This window comes from Podarcis muralis, chromosome 4 (assembly GCF_964188315.1).
Source record: "Podarcis muralis chromosome 4, rPodMur119.hap1.1, whole genome shotgun sequence".
NCBI classification, from domain to species: domain Eukaryota; kingdom Metazoa; phylum Chordata; class Lepidosauria; order Squamata; family Lacertidae; genus Podarcis; species Podarcis muralis.
The window spans coordinates 49,871,610-49,897,771 of NC_135658.1; the positions used below are offsets into that span (position 1 = coordinate 49,871,610).

At 38.0% G+C, this 26,162-nt stretch overlaps 1 protein-coding gene across 3 annotated transcripts in view; it reads left to right on the forward strand.

Annotated features, from left to right (window-relative positions):
• The window catches only part of NCAM2 (neural cell adhesion molecule 2), a 197,376-nt gene that overhangs the window by 161,047 nt on the left and 10,167 nt on the right, over positions 1-26,162 (forward strand). Inside the window, exon 16 of one of the 3 annotated variants that reach the window (XM_028726954.2) lies at positions 11,471-18,839. The exons of 1 other annotated variant lie outside the window; for it this stretch is intronic. In XM_028726954.2, the coding sequence (XP_028582787.2) occupies positions 11,471-11,592 (122 nt within the window). In that variant the 3' untranslated portion in view covers positions 11,593-18,839. Of the gene's footprint in view, positions 1-11,470; positions 18,840-26,162 lie in introns of those variants that run through there. One more of the 3 variants, XM_028726955.2, reaches the window with a different exon arrangement.

Genomic DNA, 26,162 nt, shown 5'->3' on the forward strand with positions numbered 1-26,162 from the left:
ATTCACCTAACAAACAATTTCCTGGGGATGTACTCCTGGACCTGAGTGTACATGAGTTCATTGCTTACTGTAGCTCATCCTCATAATGCTAAACCACTGTTTAACATTAATGTGTAAATGCAGCCAATATGTCACAAGAGAAGCTTTCTCATGAGCAAGTCTTGATTCTGTAAAAAACTCTCAAAATCTGCAGGATAACAAAAAACAGTAAAAGCACAAGCCAAAATGCTAAATTCACCTGAAAGTGTAATTAATTCACTATTCAGGATGAAAGAGCCAATGAGACCCCTATTAATTCAATTACTAATTACCTGAACTGAAACTATATAACTGAATTGATAAAAAGTGTTCTTGCCATTACTGAGTTGACTTTTGTAGAAGATTTCCTCTCCACCAAAGGGATTGAAATGAACAAGAGGAAAGTTCAGGGTCCTGAACTGATGCCATTGCTTTAGTCAAACAAAGAAGTACAGCATTTTCTGGGAAAGTTAAATTATTGGGTGAAATACACATATAATTTACCACAAAAGCAGCACTATGATTCCGGGATGTGTGTCAAAATATCAGTTGGATGTATTATCATCTGAGCAAGGAGCACAGTCTGCAGATACACAAATCTATTTTGACAATGGCTGACATACGAATATGAAACTGGGAATGCAGAAGCAAAGGGAATACCATTATGTCCTCTCATCAACCAAAGAAACAAAGACCAATGAGATGCTGCTCCTTCACTCTCCTAGGAAGAACATCACAGGAAGTCAAAGATCATCTTGTGTCTAGCTATCAGAAGAGTGCTGGCCTCTGTGTTAGCCTAAGGAACAAGGGTTCCTGGTTTTTTGTTTTAATTTATGTAGCCTGTTATAAGCCACTTTTTGAAACCTGATTAAGAGATGGTGTGCAAATCTTCTAAATAAATCTGACTGCGGCACAAACAAGATACACAGAAATCAACAAATAGTTGCTGGGAATCTTATTTTATAACTATATCTGTGCAAACTGCCCAGAATTAAGCAGATCACAAACTCCTTATACCACATTTTAGGACAAAACAAATGATAAAAATGCAAATGTAGAGTTAAATGTTGCACCTGCATGACAGGTAAATGCATATTTTAGATGTTATTTCTGGAAATTTAAACTCTATATTGAAAGCTGGTAAGATCTCTGAACCTGAGCTGCAGGCCCATGCAGGATTACTTGTCAAATCACTCCCTCTAGCATACAAAACAATAAACAGGAAATCAAAGTGGAAATGGAAAAGAGGATTGTTCATTGAGAATTCTAGAGGAAGCAGTCATATGAGAAAGCTAGAAAATAAATGTAGCTGTGATCTCTGGGTGAGAGACTACAGGAATTGCAGATGGGATAATTTTGGAAGGTGCTTGATTACAAGAGCAGGCACTAAATTCTCACCCAATGCCACAAAGGAAGGGATGGCTTGACTTGAAATTCCAAGATGCACTTAATAATTACATTTACTGTACCCCAATATATCTATTCACTACATGCCACATGCATCTCCTCAGTGGTGGCTGTGTTGTAGTTAACATTCTCAAAATATAGCATACCAAATAAAGTCAGTAATAATTGGCCTCAGTTTCCCAGTGCTGAATTTAAACTGATTAACTGCAGCACAAGTTGCCCGCATAACCCAGAACTGTGTGTAATTGAAAGAGCCACACAGTGAAATAATTGATGAAGGAAGTATATGTTGTATGGAGATTTGTTTAAAGCATTACTGACCTATGTACACCCCTGGAGTATGGCTTATTCTCAGTACAGTAGCAAATGGGATGAAGGATGGTGCCATACAATTAATGACACCCTACTGAAAACTCATGGCAATGTCGCCTTAAAGAACGTGAAAGAAAGAGAAGCAAAAATGTTCATTTGACAAATAGACCCAGGAGTGTCTTTTGCTGAAAACAAGTGATACTGTCTGCTTCAGAGATAAAACTTCAAAGTAAACAGGGCCAAAGATGAACACCCTAGCATTTGGTGCATCTGCAGACTGGATCAACAAGATCTCCAGTTATTTGCTAGAACATTTCTGTGGCTGAACAGATGATGCTGATTTGGAATTTCCTGAGCCAGCTGGTCTTTCCATATTACAAAGAATAGCTGCGCTAACAATGCAGTGAGCTGCACACATTTCATGAAGGGACTGACACTCTGATGACTCACAGATAAAACGCTTATAGGCCAACAAGAGTAAATGGGAATTAGGGAAGTGAGTAGTAAAGACTCACTCTATAGCGATGTACTACTGACATCTCCTCTGTAGTTACAGGAATTCTTTCTTAAAAGAGTTATATTATTTCTCAAGTTTACATGGCCTTGTGCCAGGTAAATAGGAATTACAAAATGAATCTTCACTGGAAACTGAAAGTAGCTGAGGCAGTTAAAATCACACAACGTCTTGTGTGAGCACCCCAGAAATGACTTCAGGATTTAGAGATGCTCTCAAAATGACTCAGTTGACTGTCTTCCAGAACAAAACAGTTGATTGCCCAGCAGATTCATGTCCAAAGGAAAGAAAGCCAGACTATGATGGAATAAAGGGGGAATCAAACTCTGCTGGGCATTTTAGCTCTAAACTTTTAGAACAAATGACAATGGGTTCTATGCTCCTTTCTGTTTTAGATTTATCTTGGCAAGTCCTTGCCCTAGCAGACCACAAGATAACAAAGATGGAGCCCATTCTGGAGATTCTGGACCAAATTATGTTAGTCCTTTGTATGCTATCTGCCATGTTTTGGTGGAACAGCTGATGTACAACTACGGTAAACCGAAGGGCAATTTAAAGTGGATACTTTCACGAAGAGAAATTCCAATAAATATAACAGTCAGAATTCCAAAGTGTAATGGAGCATGATGATATGATCCTCTACATCTCAATTTTATTATTATTATTTTCATCAAGATATGGGATTCTACTCATATTGGCACATTCCAGTGGACCATATTCCAGATCTGTGCAAAGCTACTGTGTGAACTATATCTCAAGCATTATTCCCAGGATGTTTGAACAAAGATTGACTGCAGTTTTGTGAAAAACAGCCTTTCAGGCTTTTTATTCCTGAAAACACTCACGACTTTGCCTAGGTCATCAGTTGTCCCTATGTGGGAATGAACATGGATAAAAAGTAGAAAAGAAGAATGCCCATATCTGTAGCTTTTATTTTTTGGGGGGGTGGTAATATCAAATGGCACACGTGATTTCTGCCTTTGTCCCTGTAAAGGGTCTTGGTTGTCAGGAAGGAACTGAGTAGTGAGGAGAGAGGTGCTCAACCTGCCTATCAGCACATGTCCACTAGGTCAAAACCCATCAGTCAAAAGGGGACCCAGGCACCTTTGGGGCTGCTTAGAGCTCTAGAATCTGTGACTTGTATATGTGTGGTTCTATGTGTGTGACTGCATAGAGGACCTGATTAATGAACAACAATTTGGGGTAAGTGCAACCATTTTTTTTGCATTTCCTGCACTGGTAAAAATAGCTGCTGGGAATGTTATACCCAGGGGCAGATAGTTTTCTGCACCAAGCAAAATGTAAATCTGTTTCGTCACCATCACCACCACCACCATCATCATCAACATCAGTGTCAGCTGTGTTACCCAAATTGCAATTAAATTATGATATTTTTGCAACTTCAGCACTTTTTGAACATTAATTAGCTCTTCAGGAAAAAAAAGTAAGAGAACACATCACTTTGTATTACTGCCCTAAGTAATTTACCTTTACATAATTAAAGCTATTATGGCATTGTTCTCAAATGTGGGCTGAAGTAGCTATAAGACTGAAGAATGAATTTGCCCAACAACAAGTGGACCTGCATTTTATGCACTTCTTTTCTGCAATCTAGAACCATCATAAAATGCTTGTAAATATGATCTTCCCAAATATTTTGTGTAATTTTAGTTTGTAAACAAATTATGCATATATTATATACTTGGTTCTATTCCATTTATCATAAGTTATGGTAAAATTATGATAAGACTGTTCTTCTGTATTTTGCATTAAACCCCATATATCAATATATTTCTAGTGTGCTTACATAGTAACTTTCCCCTAGACTCTGTGATTTCTCCTCTCCTGTTTTGCTTTTCCTTCTAATGTCTTTCATTTTTTAAAAAAAGAAAATTTGTTTAAATAACTTGCACAAAATAACTTCAAGGCAGTGCCTATTTTCAGATGAACAACCACAGAAAAGTTGCTTAAGAAGAAAGGAAGGATGCCAGAATGCATGGGGAAATGAGGTCTTTAGAACTGTGGAGTGAGTCTTCAGGGACTAGAAAATTAGACAGAAGGAGGCAGGGGGTGAAAGCAACAGTTCTTTAGGAACACAGGTGTTCCTATTGCTTGGTGTCCAAACAACTCACTAATCAGTCACAGCTCTGACTTCACTCGTTGACTATAATCACTGAAAGATGTGAGCAGCCAGACTGACATGTCATCTCACAGAAATCGCTTAGAAATTTGCCTCCATGTTTGCTTCATATCTTCCCTTCTGGGATGTCTAGCACCTCCTTTTTAAATGGAATCTCAGAGTCCAGGACCCCTGCTGACTGCAGGTCTTGTAAATCAGTACCTTCTGTATCCACCTCTTGGCAGCCCTGCCTGGCATAGAATCAAAGAATTATAGTTGGTAGTGACACAGAGTTATCTATTCCAATCCCCTGCAATACAGGAATCATAGATCTAAAAATCCCTGACAGCTGGTCATCTAACCTTTATTTAAAAAACCTCCAGTGAAGGAGAGTACACAACTTCCCAATAGAGTCCATTGCAGTGTTGAACAGCTTTTACTACCAGAAAGTTCTTCCTAATGTTCAGACAGAAACTCATCTCATATAATTTGAATCTATGAGTCCAGATCCTACCTCTGGAGAAACAGAAAACAAGCTTCCTCCATCATTGATGTGATTGCCCTTTAGATATAAGTTGGCTATCATATCATATCATCATATCATATCATATCATATCATATCATATCATATCATATTATATCAGTATAGACTCTTTTGGCTGGAATTCAGCATTGACCATGTAGAAACTTCTAAGATTGATATTCTCCTAGTTTTAAGTACATAGTCTAAGATCCAAAGAGTGTACCCAAGGACACAGATATGTTCTCTACATCATGGGGCAGAATGTTTGTGATACGATGAGGATTCAATATAGATTCAGTAAAAATATTATTAATAATAATTAAATTTGTATACTGCCCTTCATCTGAAGATTACACAGTGGTCCACAACACAAACATACGAAATGAGAACAGAAGAATACATAATAAAACAAAACTGATAATAAAAACAGACCAATAATGCCTTTCCCACAAACACATTTAAAAAGTCATAGAGTATTATCAGCCAAAAGCCTGTTTGAAAAGTTTTTGCCTGGCATGAAAGGATATATTATGAAGCTGCCAGTTGAGCCTCCCTGGGAGAACGTTCTACAAATGGGGAGCTACCACAGAAAAGTCCTGTCCCAGGGTTGCCATGTTTCAAAAACAGAAAAGTTTTTGAGCTTTTTTGAGCTTTTGTTTTGTTTTTTGGCCAACAGAAGCTAAGCTATCCTTGTCCAGGTAAAGGTGCAGCTGGGTTACTGGCCAAACCTAACAGAAGCTAAACCATGCTAGCAAGGCCACCTGAGCCTCAAGAGACAGCTGTGGCTCCAGAAGTAATCTAGAGATAAGAGTGAACAGGGGATTAACGTCTGATACTCTGAAAAGGCCATTGAAAAGGTGACTGAGAAACTGTCAGCTCCTGGGCACCTGAACAAGGATGGGCAACTTATGAGTAGAGGAATCAACATTTTGCCCAAAAGCCATGTAAGAGGCCTGATGGGTATGAGCCTGAAAAGCATCCCTTTTTCTAACAATCTCCGAGGCAGTTATATTTTATGACTGAGAAAGATTTCTGTTTGCCAGTGGAAATTTAATCTGGCATGTGATCTACTTTGTGGCCTTAAGAAGAGTTGTTCATTCAAGGCAGGAAGAAAAAAAACATGCTCTAATTGTTTGAACCAATAAAGTTTTAAAAGGACACGGGAGACCTGAGTGCTGATAAATCTTATTTTAATTCTCTGTTTTATTGATGAAAGTGTTGCCTTGAAATCGATAGTAATTTTGCCACTTCATACCTCCTCCATGGGAAAGGAATATGTTTTGATAAGAGGTAGTGCCTTTAAGAACTTAAGGTGAAAATGGCAGATGTAATGAGACTGAGTTGTTAATAAGATCAAGAACATTCAGTTTTGCAAATACATTGTTGGACATTCCATTGACTGTTGGCATCCTTCAGGAAATGTTTGATGAGCAAATAAAAGTGATTAGAGCTAAGATTGATGAAATGGTGAATGAAAGCAGACCAGAGAAGGATGAAATGGAAAGCAGAATTGAATATGACACAGAGACTTCAGAGAACAATATGGATAAAAGATTGCCAGAAAAGGAGGGTGAAATTGTAGAGTTGGAGGCAGTGGTTGGTGAAATAGAAGAAACCCTTCACACAGGAGTTTAGAGAAATGAAACAGCCAAATGCTGGAGTCCTGATGGAGTAGAATGAAGTGTAAACAGAAGGGTAATTTTTAAAAATCAAGATGCAGAACCATGGCAAATTCAACAGGAAATGGAAGAAACTGAACTGGGTGTGAATTGATGAATACATCATAAGTAAAGAACTATGGAATATTAGTTTAATATATGATCACAACAGAAAGAGTCTTATGTGGACAAATATGGAAAGAGTTATTATTGTTTAATATGGAAGAATGGTAGTTGAAGTTATTGGAGAAGAAGTTGATACGTTTGATTGGATAAAAACCATTTCAGACTTTTATTAATATCAAGAATTAGAGAACCATTGTTAAACTTTTTGTGTGAAAAGGAAAATGAATTAATTTGAGACATTTGGGTCAGAAGATAGGCATCCCCCCCCCAATCTTCTGACCCAAATGTCTCAAATTAATTCATTTTCCTTTTCACACAGAAAGTAGATCAGTTGGATGTCATTCTAGAATGTCTATTTTGAATTATTTATTTTATGTAACTGACAGAAAATCAAAATTCCTTTATATTTTTCTTCTTTTTTCATTTTCTTCCATTCTTTTTTGTTTTCATTTGGTGTTTTCTCTTTTTCTTCCTCTCTCTGTTTTTGTTTTTATTCAGATTAGTTTCTTTTAATTTGTTGCATTATGAAAAAGCTTTAATAGTTTTATTTTTTTAAAGAGTATTTTTCAAGAAAATACAAGTTACATATCAATTGTGGCTAACATCATGTAATACTCATCTTCAAACACCAATGGTAACATATACACAGCTTCAGTCATGTTACTGTTCTTTGCACAGCCCAGCTGAATTGTAGAAACAATTGAGGCTTCCATGATCCAGTACAGATGAATGATAAACTCTAGACATCTTTTGCCAGCATAGGCACATTGAGATAATTGTGAGATGAAGAGCTGTGAAAGAGAGATACCCAAGGGAGGAAGTCTGAGTGTAAACTTCAGTGGTGCACCAAAGAAAACAGGTTATACTGTAAGGGTTGTTTATCAAAAAAGGGATACTGTGATTAGAACCTGCCAAGCAGAACCTGGAGTAAGAAACCATTGTGGGTCTCTGAGTCCACCCTGTAGGGTTCTATGGGAAAGAAATCTTGACACTCAGCTCTGCTTCTTCCTCTCTGTCCTATTACCACTCAACATGTTACAGCATCTACAGTGCAGTAGTCACATTGCCACACCAGTATGCTCTGTAAGAACTATAAGTGGGTAAATTATAGGGTTCTTTCTAGGAATGGGTTTGGAGAATTCAGTTCACATTTAAAGGTGAATTTATCAAACTCAGAAACAAACATGTTTCTGAAATGCTATGGGAATGGAGACACGACTATTCTTTGAAATTCGCCCTTATCTGACTTTTTCACCTCAGTTCTCCAACTAATTAAAAATGAATTTGTTAGGAACAATTGTGCATAAAAACGAATATATTGGTGAGGCTTACATACAAAATGGATTATATTAGGATAAATTCACTGCAAAAACATGTACTGCATAGAAAAATGTGTTTATTAGGAGAAAATCACACAATTATTAAATTTGACACGATTTTGTGATATTTTTCTTGACCTAATAAAATTATTGCCCTACTGTGGAGTGTGTAATTTTCCTTATGGACCAACACTGCTATCTTTCCTTTTTGTGCTCCTTTATTTCAAACCCTCCATATTAAGCTGCTCACATTCTTAAATAATTTGGAAAGCACCGCCTCGGTTCAAAAGTAGAGGACATTTCAAAGCAAGAGAACTCTGTGCAGTAGCCATTTCTTCCCATTTCTCAGATGTGGCATCTACTGTCTCAGAAACAGAGACCTGATCAATGCTGTTGGGTTGTGCAATGTTGCTCCTAGTTGCTGTCGTCTGAGAGATGTCTAGAAAGTGCCTTTGCTCAACCAGCTGAGAGATCCTAGAGATCTAGAGTTAGGAGTCAGCAGTGAGGTGGCTAAGTTTGCTGCTGACACTAAATTGTTCAGGGTTGTCAAAAACAAAAAAGAGAATTTGAATAAAGGACCTCTCCAAAGTGAGTGAATGAGCAGTAAAATTGCAAATGCTATGCAATATAAACAAGTGTAAAGTGGTGCATGTTGGACCCCCCAAAAAATCTTAATTTGAGGGGTCTGAAATGGAAGTGACAGATGGACTACATGGAACTGGCTGAAATGACTGGCAGAATCCGAGATTTGGGAGAGGAAATAATGGAGGAGGACTCGAAAAAAATTAAGGACTATTTGCAAAAACATTATAAGTTGTATGAATGTTAAGAATGTGTACGATTAGGAAACTTTTGCTTCAGCAACTTGAATAGGTGAATTGGAAAATAAGTTATAAGAAAGATGAGGTGGACAACATGAAGTAACCATACTATGTTTATTTTTAAGGTATAAATATCTGAGATACAGTATTTTGAATTTAGAAACATAGTACTTGAAAGATACAGTAAGACATGAAATAAGGTAACAAATTGCTGATGTTTTAATTGCAAAGAACGCAGGATTCGGAAGATGTGGGGAAGTCCGGTTGGAACGGTTAAAATATTATGGAAAGTTGGTTTCTATGTATTTTTTCTTTTTCTTATCTTCATTCTTTACTCTTTATTTTGTAAATCTTTGACTATTGGAAAGAAAATTTAATAAAATATTTAAAAAAAAAATGAAATGGAAGTGACAGAGCAGGGGTGAAATCTGGGAGTCATAGTAGCTGGCTAGTCAAGCTATGGAACTCTTTCCCCCAGGAGGCATTGACGGCGAGCAACTTGGATGTCTTTAAAAGATGATTAGGTGAAGTCATGGAGGAGAGGGCTATCCATGGCTTCCAGCTATAATGGCTATGCTCTGCCTCCACAGTTGGAGGCAGCAATGCTTCCAAATACCAGTTGCTGGAAACCACAAGAGAGTGCTCTTGTGCTCATGTTCTGCTCACTGGTTTGCCACAGGCATCTGGTTGGCACTGTGATAACAGGATGCTAGACTAGATGGGCAATTGGCCTGATCTAGCAGGCTATTATCTCCAAGCCCTTCTTATAGAGATGTCCTGTCTGTATCACAACAGCTTCCAATATTTCTTTCTAATGGGAAAAAAAAAACTAGTTGGGGAAAGTAGTCTAGGTCAGGCTAAGTGGAGCATGCCTGCTGGGAAATGCATACCTCTTCTGAGCAGCATGTCACCCTCCCCAGCATAAAAATAGGCTGATGCCTCAGAAGCTTATGTGCTGATCGAGAGGCATCTGGAGTAATTTTCCAATGGAATGTGAGAGGGCTAAGGTGAGTCATGGCTATTGGCCAGAAAGAGCAGCAGAAAGTCAGAAACCCAACATGAATTGCTTAGAAATCTTACATTTAAAGTCCTGTAGGATAGAGGCGTAGAAAAGTCTATTAGCTGCATTTGCTATATATGCTTATAATGATAGGAGTGTTGGATCTATTGGATCTCCCTTGGAGAAGGAGGTATGAAATCAGAGGCTTCCTCTACTGTATGTTGTTGTGGAAAAGTTCACAGCCAGTTTCTCTCCAACACTGGAGCATTAATGTCAAAAATTGTGATGGGAACATTTATGTTTGCGCATGAAACTGTCCCCATCATACTCCCAGAACTGGAGCAAACCCAGTCCTGGATCTGATGTAATTATTTCTCTCTCATTGTGAAACTGTTTAAAAGACAAAAAAATCCAGAACTAATATATACTCCCACTCACCCACCATTTCTGCTCTGCTGGTGATTTGTAGGGCACAGGAAGAGAAAGATTCACCCCCCCCCATTTGTTCTTCCCCAATTCTGCTCTTTGATCAAAGACTGGAGGTTTCAAAGACACTTAGGCTGCAATCATAACCCTACATACTTGAGAATAAGCTTCATTTGATTCAATAAGAGTTATTTCTGAGTAGACATGGCTAGAACTGAGGTACTTCATTGGGAGGAAGATGGATTACATCCATCTAATTCATAATCAGGATAGACCCACTGGAATTAATGGACTTGAGTTACATATGCCCATAGATTTCTGTGGCCCTGCGCTGAACCTGAATAACATTTTTTATTTCCCAGTGCAACTTATTTCTTACATAACATGAATGGATAAATGGTATTTTGCTATTACCAATCAGATAAGGTCATTCATGTGATAGAGCTTTGGGCTTCATACATGCCACCACCATCCATATACATTGCATGCAGAACCTGCACAGTGTAGCAAGATATGCCAAACTGATTTATAGCTCAGCCACTTCAATAGGATTTCTACCAACACTTTAAAAGATGAAAATTGCATAGCCTCTCAGTACTTCCAAAGTAATGGAACAGAAAGAGCTGTATCTAACTAGTATGTACTGCAGATCAGCTGAAGGCAACATAATGACTCATAATTTATTGCCTGCACCTTGGCAAGGTATTAAATGTTGGTGAATGGGAGGCCATTTTGTTCCATTGCAATCTTGCAAAATCAGATTTTGACTGGGTTCTGATGCATCTGAGTAGTACACTGATCAGCAATATTGTGGTAACATGTCATCTTGGCTTGTCTAATAATATCAGTAGAAGAACTAAAATGGGATTAGCAGTGGTGTGGTTCCACCTGAAATTCATATTGTTGTCCTAGGGCTCCTATGGTGCACTTTTACTGAAAGTATATTCAGTATCTTAACCTAGTAATTCCTCCTACTTCAGATGATATTTGTTTCACGTTTTTTAAAAAGGGCCCTTCATTTACCTACATTTTCAACATTTTAAAGTAATTGGTTTAAGTAAATGTCTTTGACATTGTATAAATATTGCATTAATTATTTTTTCTCTTTTTTCTTTCTCACTATCACTGTTTCCTTTTAATTTTCTTTTTTCACATTTTATAATATTTTTTTCATTTTTGTCAATTTTTTTCTTACACTTCTGATTTTTATATCAATCTTCATCAAAGCAGATACCTGCTGCGAAGCCCGTAAAGGTGGAAATGGATGCCAGTCACGGCAGCTGAATGCTGCTGGCTTTGTTTTCCTTATAGTCATAAGTCTATTGTGCACGTTTTCATATTGGTGGTGAACCATGGTGGCGAACATTGTACGAGGTTTTTCTTTCTTTCTGTGAACTTCCTATTTAAGGGGAAATAACAGACCTGGATACTATTGGACTTTCTGGAGCTCCTTTAAAATATTTGTTATATTACATCAACATGAAAGCAACTGAAGAAACTATGCATGAATGAATGTTCCTTACGAGTGGCTTTTTTTCATTGGGGAAACCCTAAGAAAGTTTTCAGAAGTGATGCTTAAATCATCTTTTGTATTTCATGCATATGCAATTTGAATGTAGAATCTTCATGGTATAGAAGTAGAATCAGTTCAAAATGATAGATTCTCAGCATCACTTGTGGAAACAGTTTCAATCTTATGGCAAACACACAACATGATTAGCTACTTGTAGCATGGTTTGGAGTAAAATGTTGCCATTCTGTCTCAATTATGTTTCTTTGCAAAACAACAACAGCAACAACCACAAGCATAGTTATTCATTGGCCCATGGGTTGACCTGTAGTTCAATTTTATCACATGACTTGAATAGTCTATTAGAATACTTTGGTTTCATATATGCCACTATGCATATTGCTGTGCCTTTATTAAGATGTATTTATATGCTCTTTGTTATTTCTTATGACATTGTTTGTTTTTGGTTTTTAAAGCAAAGTGTTGAAGTTCAGCCCTTTCTAAGGACTATTAAATATAGTTGGGACCTCTTAAATACCCATAAAGAGTTTTACTGTCCCTACCTGTGTTTTTCCATTCACTGTGCTGTTAGGGAGAGCCTGTTTATACATCCCTGTACAATGTTATTTCTGACATTAAAGTCCATGGGGAAACCTGCAGAAGCATATTGGAATGCATGCAGAACTTCAGGCCGGAGCGTTTTTGCCTAATATATATTTTAACATAGTTTAGATTTATATGTATATATATATTCAAAAACAAACAAGCAGCCATTTCGTACCTCTATAGGCTTTGTAAGTTCCCCAGGCAATCCTTTTCTATTTTTCCTTCCTATCACAATTCTTCAGACAACTAAAACCTCTCTCAGAATACCGTCCCAAGACTGAGAGTAAAATATACTATTTATTGTAGGTAAAATGCAGCCATTCCTGCCTTAACTAATACTTCTTTACAAAAAAATAATAATCATTCCCATATGAGACAGTTAATAATTTTACATTAAATGTTGTTACTTTTCAATACATCCACCAGATTAGATATTGGTGATAATTCCATTAACACAGTAATAGACAATATTTTATATCACTGGCCTTATTGGTATGTAAATTATTGGAATGACAGGGATTAATTTATAGGGAAAGGCCTTTATTTTTATGTATTAAGGGTAAAACACATTCTTTCATATAAATACATATAAATGTTCAGCTAATATAAAGGAATAACCCACTAAAACATATATCTAGAAATACATATTGAAGTAAAGATCCCAGATAAATAATTATAATACCTGATGATTTTAAACTACCATATAACAATCCTCTAATAAAATTCATCATTGGATTCTGTTTCATACTATTCAGTATCTCTATGTGAAATTTAAAATCTAACTTTAAATAATAACCCCAAGGCCACAGGTCTTATTGTATAGTTTCTGTAGTTATGTCACTCGACAGCATCAGAACTGAGATATCAATATGCCTCATTTCACCTGTGTCACATCTGTTCCTATTGCTGGAGGAAATTTTCTATTACCCTTGGAAAAGCAGCACTTTCCCCATGTGGATTCAGCACTCTGGAAATTACTTCCCATTTTATTATGTAGCAATTATGGTATGCTATGCTATGCTATGCTCTCATTTACCTAAAAAAGGTATAAAGCAAGATTTGCACCTCCTCTCCACCAAAGGAATTTCTTTCTCTAAAACAGTGTGAAAAACACATTTTCAGACTCTGTGTAATATTTTTCAAATATGGAAATCAACAGGGAACAGAATTGCATTAGTCAGCTTTCATATCTTCACTTCTTAAAGGTATCAGTAAATTCATGCCTGCTTAGAGCTTTCCACCTCTGAAATGTTACTTTATGAAATTTGGATTACATCTGGAAGCAGCTAGTGGACTGTTCTGAGGATATGATTCTCCCCTTCCATTTTACCCTTACTGTATATCAGTTATTATTTCCAAACTTCTAATACATGAAGGACTCAAATTGTTCCATTTCTTGCCATGATGCTTCCTGATAAATCCTTCAACTGACAAGCATACAAATAATCAGCAATATGACCGTCTATCCCCCTTAAGGCAACAATGTAGGATGTAGCTCTTGTTTAGCCTCATTAAAGTATTTATTTTAGTTTGCCATTTCATTAATGTATTGGGATAATTAAATAATTGACATTGCTTGAAACAGATAATTTTTGGAAGTGCTGCCCAAGATAAACCACACCCCATCCATATTTATAACTCCCCCCCCCACACAATTTTTATTGGTTTTTAAACAGATACACGAAACATTAAACACTTATCCAGTTGTACATCTAATGGTGTTTGTTCTATTCATTGACTCTAGACATAAACTTACACATTCAACATTCATACTTAATGCAACCTCTTCAGAACATTGGAGGTGGAAATCTTGGTTCATTTAATCATCTTTGGTAGGAATAGAGTATGCTCCATTATATCCACAATTATAACTTCTTAACACATACAAACACCCACACACCCACACACACACCCCACACAAAGTAGTTTAATTACACATAAATATAACATGAGAAGAGCCTGCTGGATCAGGCCAATGGTCCATCAAGTCCAGCATCTGCCTCACAGTGGCAAACCATTTGCCTCTGGGAAACCAGCAAGCAGGGTTTGAGAACAAGAGCCCTCTCCCCTCCAGTGGTTTCCAGCAACTGGTACCCAGAAGCAATGCTGCCTCCAACTATGGAGGCAGAACATAGCCATCATGACTAGTAGCCATCGATAGCTCTCTCCTCTCAGAACATGAGCAAGTGATCAGATGTAGGATTAGCTCCAAGTGTCTCCGATATTTTTTAGTCCACACAAATGGGAACTTTGATTTACTCTCCCCTTGCCCTTAGTTGTTAAAGTAATATACTTTTCTGAGTTATCATGGTTAATAGCAAATCAAAATGCTTCTCTAATGCAGGTTTGGGAAATCTTTGGCTCTCTAGATTCTACAACTACAGCTCTCATAATCCCTGGCCATTGTCCATGTTTGCTAGGGCTGATGGGATATGCTGTTTAGCAACATCTGCAGGTCCAAAGGTTCCCCAGAGAGCTACTGGGGTGATGTTTTCAGTTCTGAAAAACATAATATTATAAGAGATACATGATATCCTATGACAATGGTGATATCTTACTAGTCTGATTATTTATTTTTATTTCATATGTATCTTTTACTTAACGTAGCATGCTGGTATTCAAGAACAGGGAAAAAGGACATCTCTGACTGGTTTCCTATATAAAATTTTAATTTTGCCCACTGAGAGATTTGCTCAGTTATTCAGTCTTTCTTGCATCAACCATAGATTTCTATAAAGAAAATTAGTTATTTCTTCAAATTAATCATTTTTACATATTAAATAGTCAGACATTTTATATAGCCAGACAATTTACACTACTTACCTTTGGGCATCTAATAGGTCTCATGATTAAGCAACTACTATACAGGTAGGTAGGTCTAATAATTTTGTTATGTTTTTAATATACCAGGGAATACATTTTTTTCTAAAGGCAAAAATAGATTACATGAAAATTGTAGGATAGTAATAAACTTATCATTCAATCTGTGTTTCAAATACAGAACATAAGATTGAAACTTCTCAATGGTCAGTGATATCCACTTATGTATTGTATTTAGGAAAGTAAATGTTCTATTTCACATTATTTTTATGGGTATCATTCAACATATCATTCATATTGGGAACTTCACTAGCCAATTTATAATTTAGCAAATAATACCTAGCAACTGTTTTGCAACTTCAAAACCTTAATGAGCTACACTTGATATGTTGTTTTATATAACTTTCTTCACTCCTAAAACCTTTAGTAATATGTTGGTAATCTGCATTAGGCAGATGTCCTAAAAATACTTAACCATGTGCATATCCTCTCTGCTAGTGTATATGCTTTAAATATGCATAAGCCTAAACATCTTGATGAATTGAAGCCTGTCAGTTTGACTGGCCTGTCAAAATTAATAAGCAAATAATCATTTAGATACTAGATGTTGATGTTAGTTAGCATCCTTTCCTTCTACGATCTGCACGTCTTGTTAATGTAAACCTACTATGGATCCTATAGAAATATAACAATAGAACTTAAAATAGGACTGGGATTTTTTAAGGAGGGGTGGCCATTGTAGTGCCTTCCAGATGTTGCCTGCAACTTTCATCAGCCCCAGCCCCAGCCAGCATGTGGCCAATGGTCACATCTGGAAGGAACCACTTGGGCTATATCTTATACCGATGTTCAGAAACATATTAGGTTGTTCCACAACTCACAGAGAGAGGGTCTGTTCAAGTGTCACCCTCCCTGTGAAACCACCTTCCCTGTGAGTTGCAGGAAGCATATATATTAATGCAATGTTGGCACTAGCTGAAAATGCATTATTATTATTTTGAGTGTTCTGCTGGCTTCTAATGCCAATTTGTTTTTTATTGTAATTTTATTGTAATTCTGCTTTTTTGTATACTGCCTTACTGCTGTGTATGAATAATGCTCTAGAAATATTTTAATAAATGAATAAATAAATTTTCCCATATAATTTGTCTAATCGGTCAGCAATAAGGCTGCCCATAGCATTGTTGATTCTAATAAGAGCTTGAAATTGCATGTCTCCATACAAGCAATAAAGAGCCATGCCTGCTGAAGTAGTGAAGTACCATATATAAATGGAACATATAGAAAGCATACTATAGGATGTATAGAGAAACAGAGGGGATTGCTACCAAATGTGTGTCATCTGCATTGCCCGCCCCCCTTATTACAGCTATTAGTCTATATGGGCACTAATGAGTAGCAACAATTGGTTGTTCTAGATGGTTTAGGTCTATATATCTCCCTACTGTCTTGCTACTATGACATAGCTTCTCAGTTACATCAGGGAAGTGGACTCTCAAAAAATATCTGGAAGCAAGGCAGCAGCAGGCTACCTCTTTCTTACCAAAGAGACAACACTGGAAACATGCGAGCGATCTTATTTGGAACACTTCAGTGGGTGGGTTTGGGGTAGAATCAGCTGTACTGCCCTTTACATTGACCATGGCAAAGGCATTCATGACTTTCAGGCATTCAGACTGAATGTAAGTGAAGCGTAGGTGCCAAGCATTGGGTGACCTAGATGCCCCGGCATCCACAACTTTTTTCTGGGTGCTTGGTACCCACACTGCGGGCTCCGATGTGACCTCTGGTTTCTACCCAAAGTCGCGCTGGAGGCCCAACCAGGCCTTCTGACGGCACTTTCAGTACAAACCAGAAGTCTCGTTGGAGATCGTGGGAGGCCTTGGGCATCATCTCTGAGGCGTCCGAGGCCCTGCCAGGCCTCAGAAGCTCTGCTGCAGCGCACTGATTAACATGACATCATGACACCGCAATGTCATGTTATGTTGCAGGTGCCATTGGGCACCCCTGGGATGAAGAGTCCCTACACCTTCTCTTGTCATCTTTCAGTGAGGCTTTCCCTGTGGGCAAAATAAGGGGCAGGATCATATTCACAGCTCCTGATCCAGCTCTGACCTATCTCAACACTGAAAAATATTGGTGAGGAGTGAGTAGGGAGAAGGTGATGGGATGCTGTGACTGTGGAATGGGAAGTTAAACACCTGAGTGCTCAGATGAAGGGCAGAAACTTCAGCACAGGGCTGCTGAATGAGGGAGGGAGAGCCATGAAACAGAGTCTGAGCTGTGAAGCAAAGGAAGCAGAAATAGGTTGGGGAAAGGGGAAAGAGATGGTGTGAGTCCAGAGACTATTACGCCAATCTGATCCTTTTACAGGCATTTAACTAAATAGTAAGTACTATGTGAGTGAGTAATAACATATTTCTCTAATTATTGCAACATATTTTTATGGGGTTTTTTATTAGAGGGCCACACCAATTCTCTAAGAATTTAAAGGTGTGACAAGCAGGGCATCATCTAAAGCCGAATCTCTAGGCAGCAGTACAGCTACCCTCACTAAAGCACCCACTAATTCACAAAGTTCAAAACTGTGTGTGATATCCAGCTTCAGCCATGCCCAGAGTAGACACATTGAAATAAATTGAGCATTGTATATCGATCTTAGAATCGGTTAGCATTTTATTTGTTCTTGTATTTCATAATCCTTAAAAGACATCTACTTAGCATTAAAGCTCTGGATACAAAAACATGTTGCTGTCCATTAATGTAAACTCTTTATTTCAGTAATCAAATTACAGGAATGTATATTTGCCGGTTGTAAAATAATTGTTTTTATTTGATATAAAGTTGGTCTTAACGTTATTTTCTTATTTTCTTTTGGTTACTAATCATATTTGAATTGTAACACGTGAAAGATAAATCAAGCATATCCAGCATATGTCTAGTTCACTTAAAGCAGATGTGAGGAACCTCTGGCTTTCAAGATGTTTCTGTACTACAGCTCCCAACAGCACCAGCAAGTATGGTCAGTGGTAATGGATGATGGGAGTTGTATTTCAGCAACGTTGGAGCACCAAAGGTTCCCAACAGCTGGCTTAAGCTAGTCTAGCCTGGTTCAAACCAGAGTTTGATCCTAGTTTGCTTTAACTAGCTTTGGTTAGAACAAACCACAGTTCCCCAAGGTCAGATGTAATGGGGAACTGTGGTTTTAAAGTTCATGGGTTACTGCTTCTCATTCCCAATAAGCCATGATTTTAGGTGTGGGTGTGGGGTGTAGGGGTGTGGGTGTGAGAGAGAAACTGTCCATACTAAATATCTTCTCTGGAATGCTATTTAAAAACAAAACTCTTTCCAAATGTAGAAATATATAGTTTTAAAGTAGTTTATGAAGCACTGTGTAACTCTTTATTCATTCATTCATGTCTCATTGACATTCTGTCTCAATGGCTTTTAGTACACACTGATGGTTACTGTCATGCATCATATCTTTTCCTTAAAACAAGTGTGTGCATTGTAAGTGTAATGTCCCACAAAATCTTCCCAAGTGTAATGTCAAAAACATTTGTAACCTTATGCACGTCTTTCATTACTTGTTTAATGTCCATTTTGTTTTATGTAATCTTTACGCCATTTTTGTAATAAAGAAAAGTGATGTAACATTCATTTAGCAGTAGTTTCTTTAATTATATATAAAGATACTGTTGTTCTAATTCACACGTTTCCACATCACAGTTAATTGTATAACATTCTTCTCAGGATTCCCCCCCCCCCTTTTTTTTAAAGTCAAAGGACAGTATTGTCTTATCAGTAAAATATTGAAGAAAACACAATCATCGCATTGTGGTTATTGCTTCTTATTCTGAACCCTACCAAATGTAATGCAGCTATAAGAACAGTCTAGTTCAGCATCTGATTCTCACAGTGACTAGCCAGAAGCCTATGGGAAACCCACAAGCATGACCTTAATCCATTTGTAATGCCTAGAAACTGCTATTCAGAGGCATACTGCTTCTTTACAATGGACATAGAACCTAGCTTATCATGAAGATCTTTCAGTAAAACATAATAGTGTTCAGATTGTGTGTGTGTGTGTGTGTGTGTGTGTGTGTGCGCGCGCGCGCATGTATGTGTATGTGTGTGTCTGAGTATAACATTTAAAAAACCAAGCAAAATTGTCAGCTCCTATTAACAATAAAAATAATCTATCAGTTATCCTTAGGCCTCAACTTCAAATCAACCAAAGCTGAGACCCACCTGAATCAGGTTGACTTGGCTTGAGATTTGGTCAAATCTGGGATACAGCCCTAGTACAATAGTATTGTGGGAGTGTGACATATATACATCAGTTCAAACTTGGCTGTACACATGGCAGCAGCTAGGAGGAAAGGTGCTATGCCATACAACATAAGAATTTCAGGCCTGTGATTTTGGTAGCATTTTCAAAAGAGCTGCACAAGTGCCTGCTTCCTTATTAAACTTGTGTATACCTGTTCCGTCTTAAGTCAGAGACCTGCCTTGAAGCATCATGGGAGTGGGGGTGAACAGCATATGGTGCTCCTCCAGTAAGATTCCATACCTTTCAGTCCAAGAATCACATTTTTTCACAAGGAAACTTATGTGGACTGCATGTCAGCTGTGGGCAGGGCCAGAAACAAAAGTGGGTGGAGCAATGGAGGTGACTCTTGCCCTTGGTAGACTGCAGCAGCCACGTGAAAGACAGGGGCCCTCTCTTCACATAGACATTTTCCCATCCTGCATATAGGAAATCAAGATGCATTTTCAGAGTTTAAGCAAAACAACCCAAGGAAGGCACAGAGCAGGGACATGGTCTAGGGAGAGAGGGTGTGGCCTGGGAACAATCCCAAGGCCCTATTATGCCAGGAGAGCTGGATTCAGTCCCAAGGGTGAAGATTCCCTTTTCCTATTCTGATTCCAACATATAGATGTGCAGAGGAAAATAACACATGTTTAATTAAACACTGTTTAATTAATTTTTACTCTGATAATTTATTAATCATATTAAAAAAAGAAAATCCTACTTGTAACCCAAGGAGGGCACAGTGTCTGACAAGCTATATAGAGTCACCACCCTGAGATTTTGTTGGTAATACTTTCACCTTCCAAAGCTTGGTCTTCGATATCTACTATTTCAAATTGAAATAAACTGGGACCAGTAAGAAATATTGTTTGTATTCCATTCCCATTTACTGAACCATCCTTTGAAACGAATGTCATGGTGATTTCAGCATCTTTTAAAATTAGTAATTATGGGCTGTAGGCAATGCTAGTTCGACTCAGAGTAGACACATTCAAACTAATGAACACCACTAACAAATGCATTTCAATGAGCTTATTCTGAGTAATACTAGCATTGGATACAAACCTTTATTCCCATGCAGGTAAATATTACAACAGATTACATTAAGGCCCTCTTTTTCTAAGCTAAAACAGCAGAATAGACCAGTGCAGGTAATGAGTGCTCCACATAATTTACATGGCTTCCTGAAGTATTGAACTGGTTGGATGCACTGCCCACCTGAGCCCCAAGTTGTCACATGCAGCTAGTTTCCTGCAACCACAGGTAATCAGAATCATTTTTAAAATGCTGTACTTTAAAATACAGCTTTGTGGCGTCCTACTGATGTTATTAGAACTCCCATCAACCTCACCAGCATGGCCAATGATCAGAGATGTTGGAAGTTTTATTCTAATTACATATAGAAGAAGCCATGTTGGCTACCTCTGCTATATATTGATGGGTACTACCTGCGGATACTAATTTTCACATGTCATCTCATTTATCTGATTCTGCTTGGATGGAATATTTTCAGAACAAAACCCTCTGTCATAGATAACATATTTATAATTAAAAGGGTTGGGAGTGATAACCCATTCAAAAGTTTTTGAGAAACTCTTATTGAACCTGGTGTAGTGATGGCAAAAAAAAATTATAGTTAACTTGACAGGACCATAGATAAGGCATGCTATTTTCATTTATGAAAAGCTAGTCATATTTGAAAGTGATAGAATTGTGGAACCAGTACATTTTTGACAAATGTCAATCAAACTAAACACAGGATCCAAATTAGCAAATTTTATACAGCCCACTATTTTAAAATCTGTGACTAGCTTGCAAAATGTTGAATTCTCAATTGCAAATTGCCGACGCTCAATTCACTAGAATTAAGTATGATCAATTGAGATTTGAGATTTCCATTACACAGAGTGTTGCCCATAAAATTCAATATTTTATTTCCTTTCTTTACAATTTGATGTATGTTTGCTTCGTAACTGCATTGCTTTGCAAAACCATCTCTCCTTATTCTGCTTTCTGCAAAGGCTTTCATTTTTTCTGTAGCAATTTATGTAACAGTAGCTCTAGTTCTATGATGGTGATCACCACAAGAAAGTGGTGGAGAAAATTCTACAAAGTTGCTAATCCCCCCTTAGGGGGAGAGAAAAATAAAAATCTGAGCTTTTTTATGGGAGGGGGAAAGTCTGCTTTGGTTTATTTTGCTTTTTGCACACTGGACATCTTTAGTTGAGAGTTGGGTCTCAGAATCTGTCTCCAATTATGTGATCAGGATTTCCAAGAGGGCTGGAAGTAAGGACTTCTCCCTTCCCCAGCTATTTGTCGTAATTAAGGGGTTGCATCCCAAAGAACAGACCCAATGCAGAAGCTTGTATGTGAGTTTCTTTGGTGGATTGGGGGGGACAACAAAGAAACAAGAGAGAAAATAATCTCTGCAAGTGTCATGAAACAATGTAACATGAAGAAATGCATCTCAATGCATTTTGGATATAAACTGCTCATTAGGGGCAACTTGAAGATAATGTTTGTTGTGCTGCTTCTTAGGCTAATTAAGTTTAGCACCTGTTGAGGTTGTCTCCTTTCTTGCTTATATCCCTTCGTGAATCAGATCACTTCTTGTCTCCTTCAACCATGAAATTCTAATCAGTTCTGTTGCTAATGGGATTAGAACTATTAATTGCTCCACTCAATTAATTAATAAATTAAAACATCACATAATAAAAAAAACAACCAAGAACTTAAAGTGAAAGAATAAAGGGATGTGCTATTCTCAGCAGGAGCAAGATGATTAAATGGGGCTTTATAGTTTTAGGAACTCACCAAAGAGCGAGTTGAAAGCACATGATCAGACCATAGTTGTAATGGATGGCATTACTTAATCAAGTCTTGTTCACCCATTTATGTAGTGGGAGGATTCTACCTGCCAGACTTGCACACTAGGGATGCACAAATTTAGGGTTTTATCCAACGCTGCCACCCTCATGTAGCAGGCTCCCACTTATGAAATGGAAATTTCTCCTCTTCTCCTTCCCTATCTCCAGCAGCCCCCTTCTTATACACCCTCAGAACCTTCTGTAGAGGGTTTGGGGACCTTCTGAAGCAGGGATGGGAGAAGGGGAAGATCTACTGTGCAAGTAGAATGCCACTCATGGACTGTTGGATACAATCAATGCCTTGCAGTCTCTGCAGCTCTCTGCTTATAGAGGATTTATCCTACGATAGTCTTGTGACTCAGTTCTGTACAAACAATAATCATTTGCACAGAAAGAAAAGCCTAACAGTAATGTTAAGCTCACTGCCTGAAATCCATCAGCATTGCAAGAAAAGATGGTAGGCTTTAGATTTATTGGTGGGCAGAGCTCTGTCCACAAAATTATCCCACAGGGAGAAGGAGACAAAGCTGTTTTTGCTGATAGTGTGAGATGTGACGTAGTGTTTGTAGGGGGAAACTTGGGATTTGGCATGATTTCCGTTTTAACCCAAGGCAATTCTGAGAGACAGGCTAGAAAGTGGGGGCCGAGAACATACCTAAAGGCCATTTCATTCAGATTTTGAAGTGAAATCCACATAAATTCAGCACACTTGTATGGAATTTGGGTTCCAAAAACTTAATCATAAATGACCATTCACTCTTCGACAGATTGTAAGTTAAAACCAAAGTATTAACACCAGTTGTTTGGCAATGCAGCCACTTGGACCAGGGAAATGGGATGGGGGAATTAAGGGGCCTCTTCCCATACTATTTCTCAATTTCATTTTTCTCCCTTTTCCAAACTGTATTCGTTTTGCTCCCTCCCCTGGCATTAAAAAGGTCATTGAGCTAGTGGAATAGATTCCAGGTTTGACTAAAATTAAGCCTGAGTCTCAGTTTCACAAAGCTACCTCAAGACAAATATTTGGCACAAATATCTGAAGATTTCAAACATCTGCTTTAAGCTGTGCAGCAGTAAATTACATCAACGAACAATTTATCTATTATACCCAGAGCTGCTGGACACATTAATGTTCACCAACATATGACTATAGCATATGTGAATCTACCATTACAGATCAAGCACCACAGGGTTTAGCTCAGAGCTGCACATCAGCAGCAGGATTCATGGAGTGAGGCAGCCATGTGCATGCTTGTTTACATTAAGCCATGGTTTGGCTTTTTGTAACATGCTTACTAAGCCAAAGGTTGTCCTCTTGCTGCATTGTATTAGTTGCATTTTGTATTGGTTTTAAATTATCACCCTGGGATCATAGCTGATAAAGGGCATTAAAAATAATTAGCTAATAAATAAATTTGTAAGAAAGCTTGGACGAATTTCACCAACTAAAGATAAGATTGACAAATTATTTTCTTTTGAATTAGGAACAGCAGTTCAAACTGGGGTTAGGTTACCCAGTAATCTGAAATGGAACGCAAAAGTAGCCAGTCTTTTTAGTGAGACAGTCAGCATCATTAATCAAAATTTGTGACTATTGCCCTTAGACCTTCTGAAATTGCATATAAGCCAGTGAACAGTGTCCTGGTATTGCAAAATTATTCTATATGTTTATAATAGTTCCCAGTTGTTATCTTGGCTGTGGTGCCTCACTGCTCCTATGTTATACATAAAGAAAGAAAGAAAATTGTCCTAATTTCATTAAACTCCTCTAAACTGTCTTATGAGTCATATAATTAATGACTGAGCCTGGAGGGATAAGAAATAAGTAATGTGCATCATTACTGGCCTGATCATTTCCCCTCGATTTTCATTTCTTGCCTCAATATTTCTTCAGATATTTGGCCTAAGCAGGACCTCCCAAAGCTACTGTGAATTTTTCTATGTGCAGCATTGTGGGACAATTGTACCATCCTTCAACCAAAGGAGATTCTATGGGGTTAAGATGTACAATTCACCAAACACAACCTATGCAATCATATATTAAAGAGATTATTTATTATTGCTGCTGCTGAAAGAATTGGGGTGTCCAGTAGCTTTTAATCACTAAGTTCCATTTCCCATGTTTTGTGAAATGCAATGTAAGACAAAGCACTAAACGTGCAAACCTTCACATGGCCCAGCTACAGTTGTGAAGAGTTGGTGCATAGATGTTGTTTAGTCATTTAGTTGTGTCCAACTCTTTGTGACCCCATGGACCAGAGCACGCCAGGCACTTCTGTCTTCCACTGCCTCCTGCAGTTTTGTCAAACTCATGCTGGTAGCTTCGAGAACACTGTCCAACCATCTCATCCTCTGTCATCCCCTTCTCCTTGTGCCCTCAATCTTTCCCAACATCAGGGTTTATCCAGGGATTCTTCTCTTCTCATGAGGTGGCCAAAGTATTAGAGCCTAAGCTTCAGGATCTGTCCTTGCAGTGAGCACTCAGGGTTGATTCCTTCAGAATGGATAGGTTTGATCTTCTTGTAGTCCATGGTGCATAGATACATCCACTATTAACACATCAGCAACCTATAGCCCAGGGTAACCATTGAGTATGCTAGCATGATGTATGCAGAGGGCCTTTCAGCTGTAGGGGTTAAAAAGAAAACAAGAAATGGGTGAAGGTGAAAAGGCTTGTGCTCTCTTTGCTTCAGCATGGATTCAGAAGGGAAGACTGTTTTTATCAAGCTAGATTTCTCACTGCAAAAACAAAAACAACAGCCTCTCTAATGTTAGATGATACATTGCAAATATTGTTCTACACGTAAGAAGATCTACTTATGACATTGTTACTGTTTTTGCCTGCCCAAAGCTTTCAGTGGATGAACAATTTAAAATAGTGTAAGCCCTGTTTCAGGTATTTGAGTAAACATCTGAGGGCTTCAACTGGGGAGGGGGCATGGAAACCCTGGCCCCCCAAGCATCCCTTTGTGCATGCTGGCTTCATTTCAGACCTCAGTGTGAAGATCTGAAGGGGCCTTTTAAATATGTTAAACTAAACACTCTCTGAAGCCTCTCTATAATCAGGAATTTATATTTCCCTCATATCCAGAGGTCTCTCCCCCCCCCCCTAATCTCACAGAATTTCATGTCTGCATATCTGCAACTGCAAACTCATAATCTGTAGCCACTTCCCAATAGCAGTGCCCGACCTCAAGCTTAGTCCTCTCCTAAGTACAAGAGCACATGCTCCACTCCCACTCTTAATTACGGTACTAGTCCTACTTTTTTCCTTTCTAGTTGTGTCAGCATCCTTTTTGGTAGTAACAGATTTGCACTATTTGAAATTTGTTTTAATAGTGCTGCATGTATTGGGGCTCTGGTCTATATAAGGCTTTCAGATCATACTTGCTATTTGATGTCTAGAATATAGCAGTCAACTTTCCAGCTTCAAGTGCTTAACAAATAGAACAAAAAAGATGAGATATAACAAATAGACAAATTTTATTAATGTATATCTGTCAATTCTCTATTCTTCACCACCACTATCCATGTCCATTCTTACTAAAGGCTGAGTAAAGGCCATATGACAACAGCCCACCCTGGCATTTTTTGACATTCAAGGCCCAGATATATCTTTGAGCACAGATATCAGAGCTATTACTACTGCAGAAAAGAGGGTGGCATTGTTACAGTTGCTAAGGAGATGTCAGGACTGTAACCAATAGCAAAGCACATGTGAAAAGGTTCCCGTTAAATCCCACATCTCCAGCTGCTGGTGGTCAGTGTACACCAGAGATGGAAAGCTGTGGCCTTCCACAT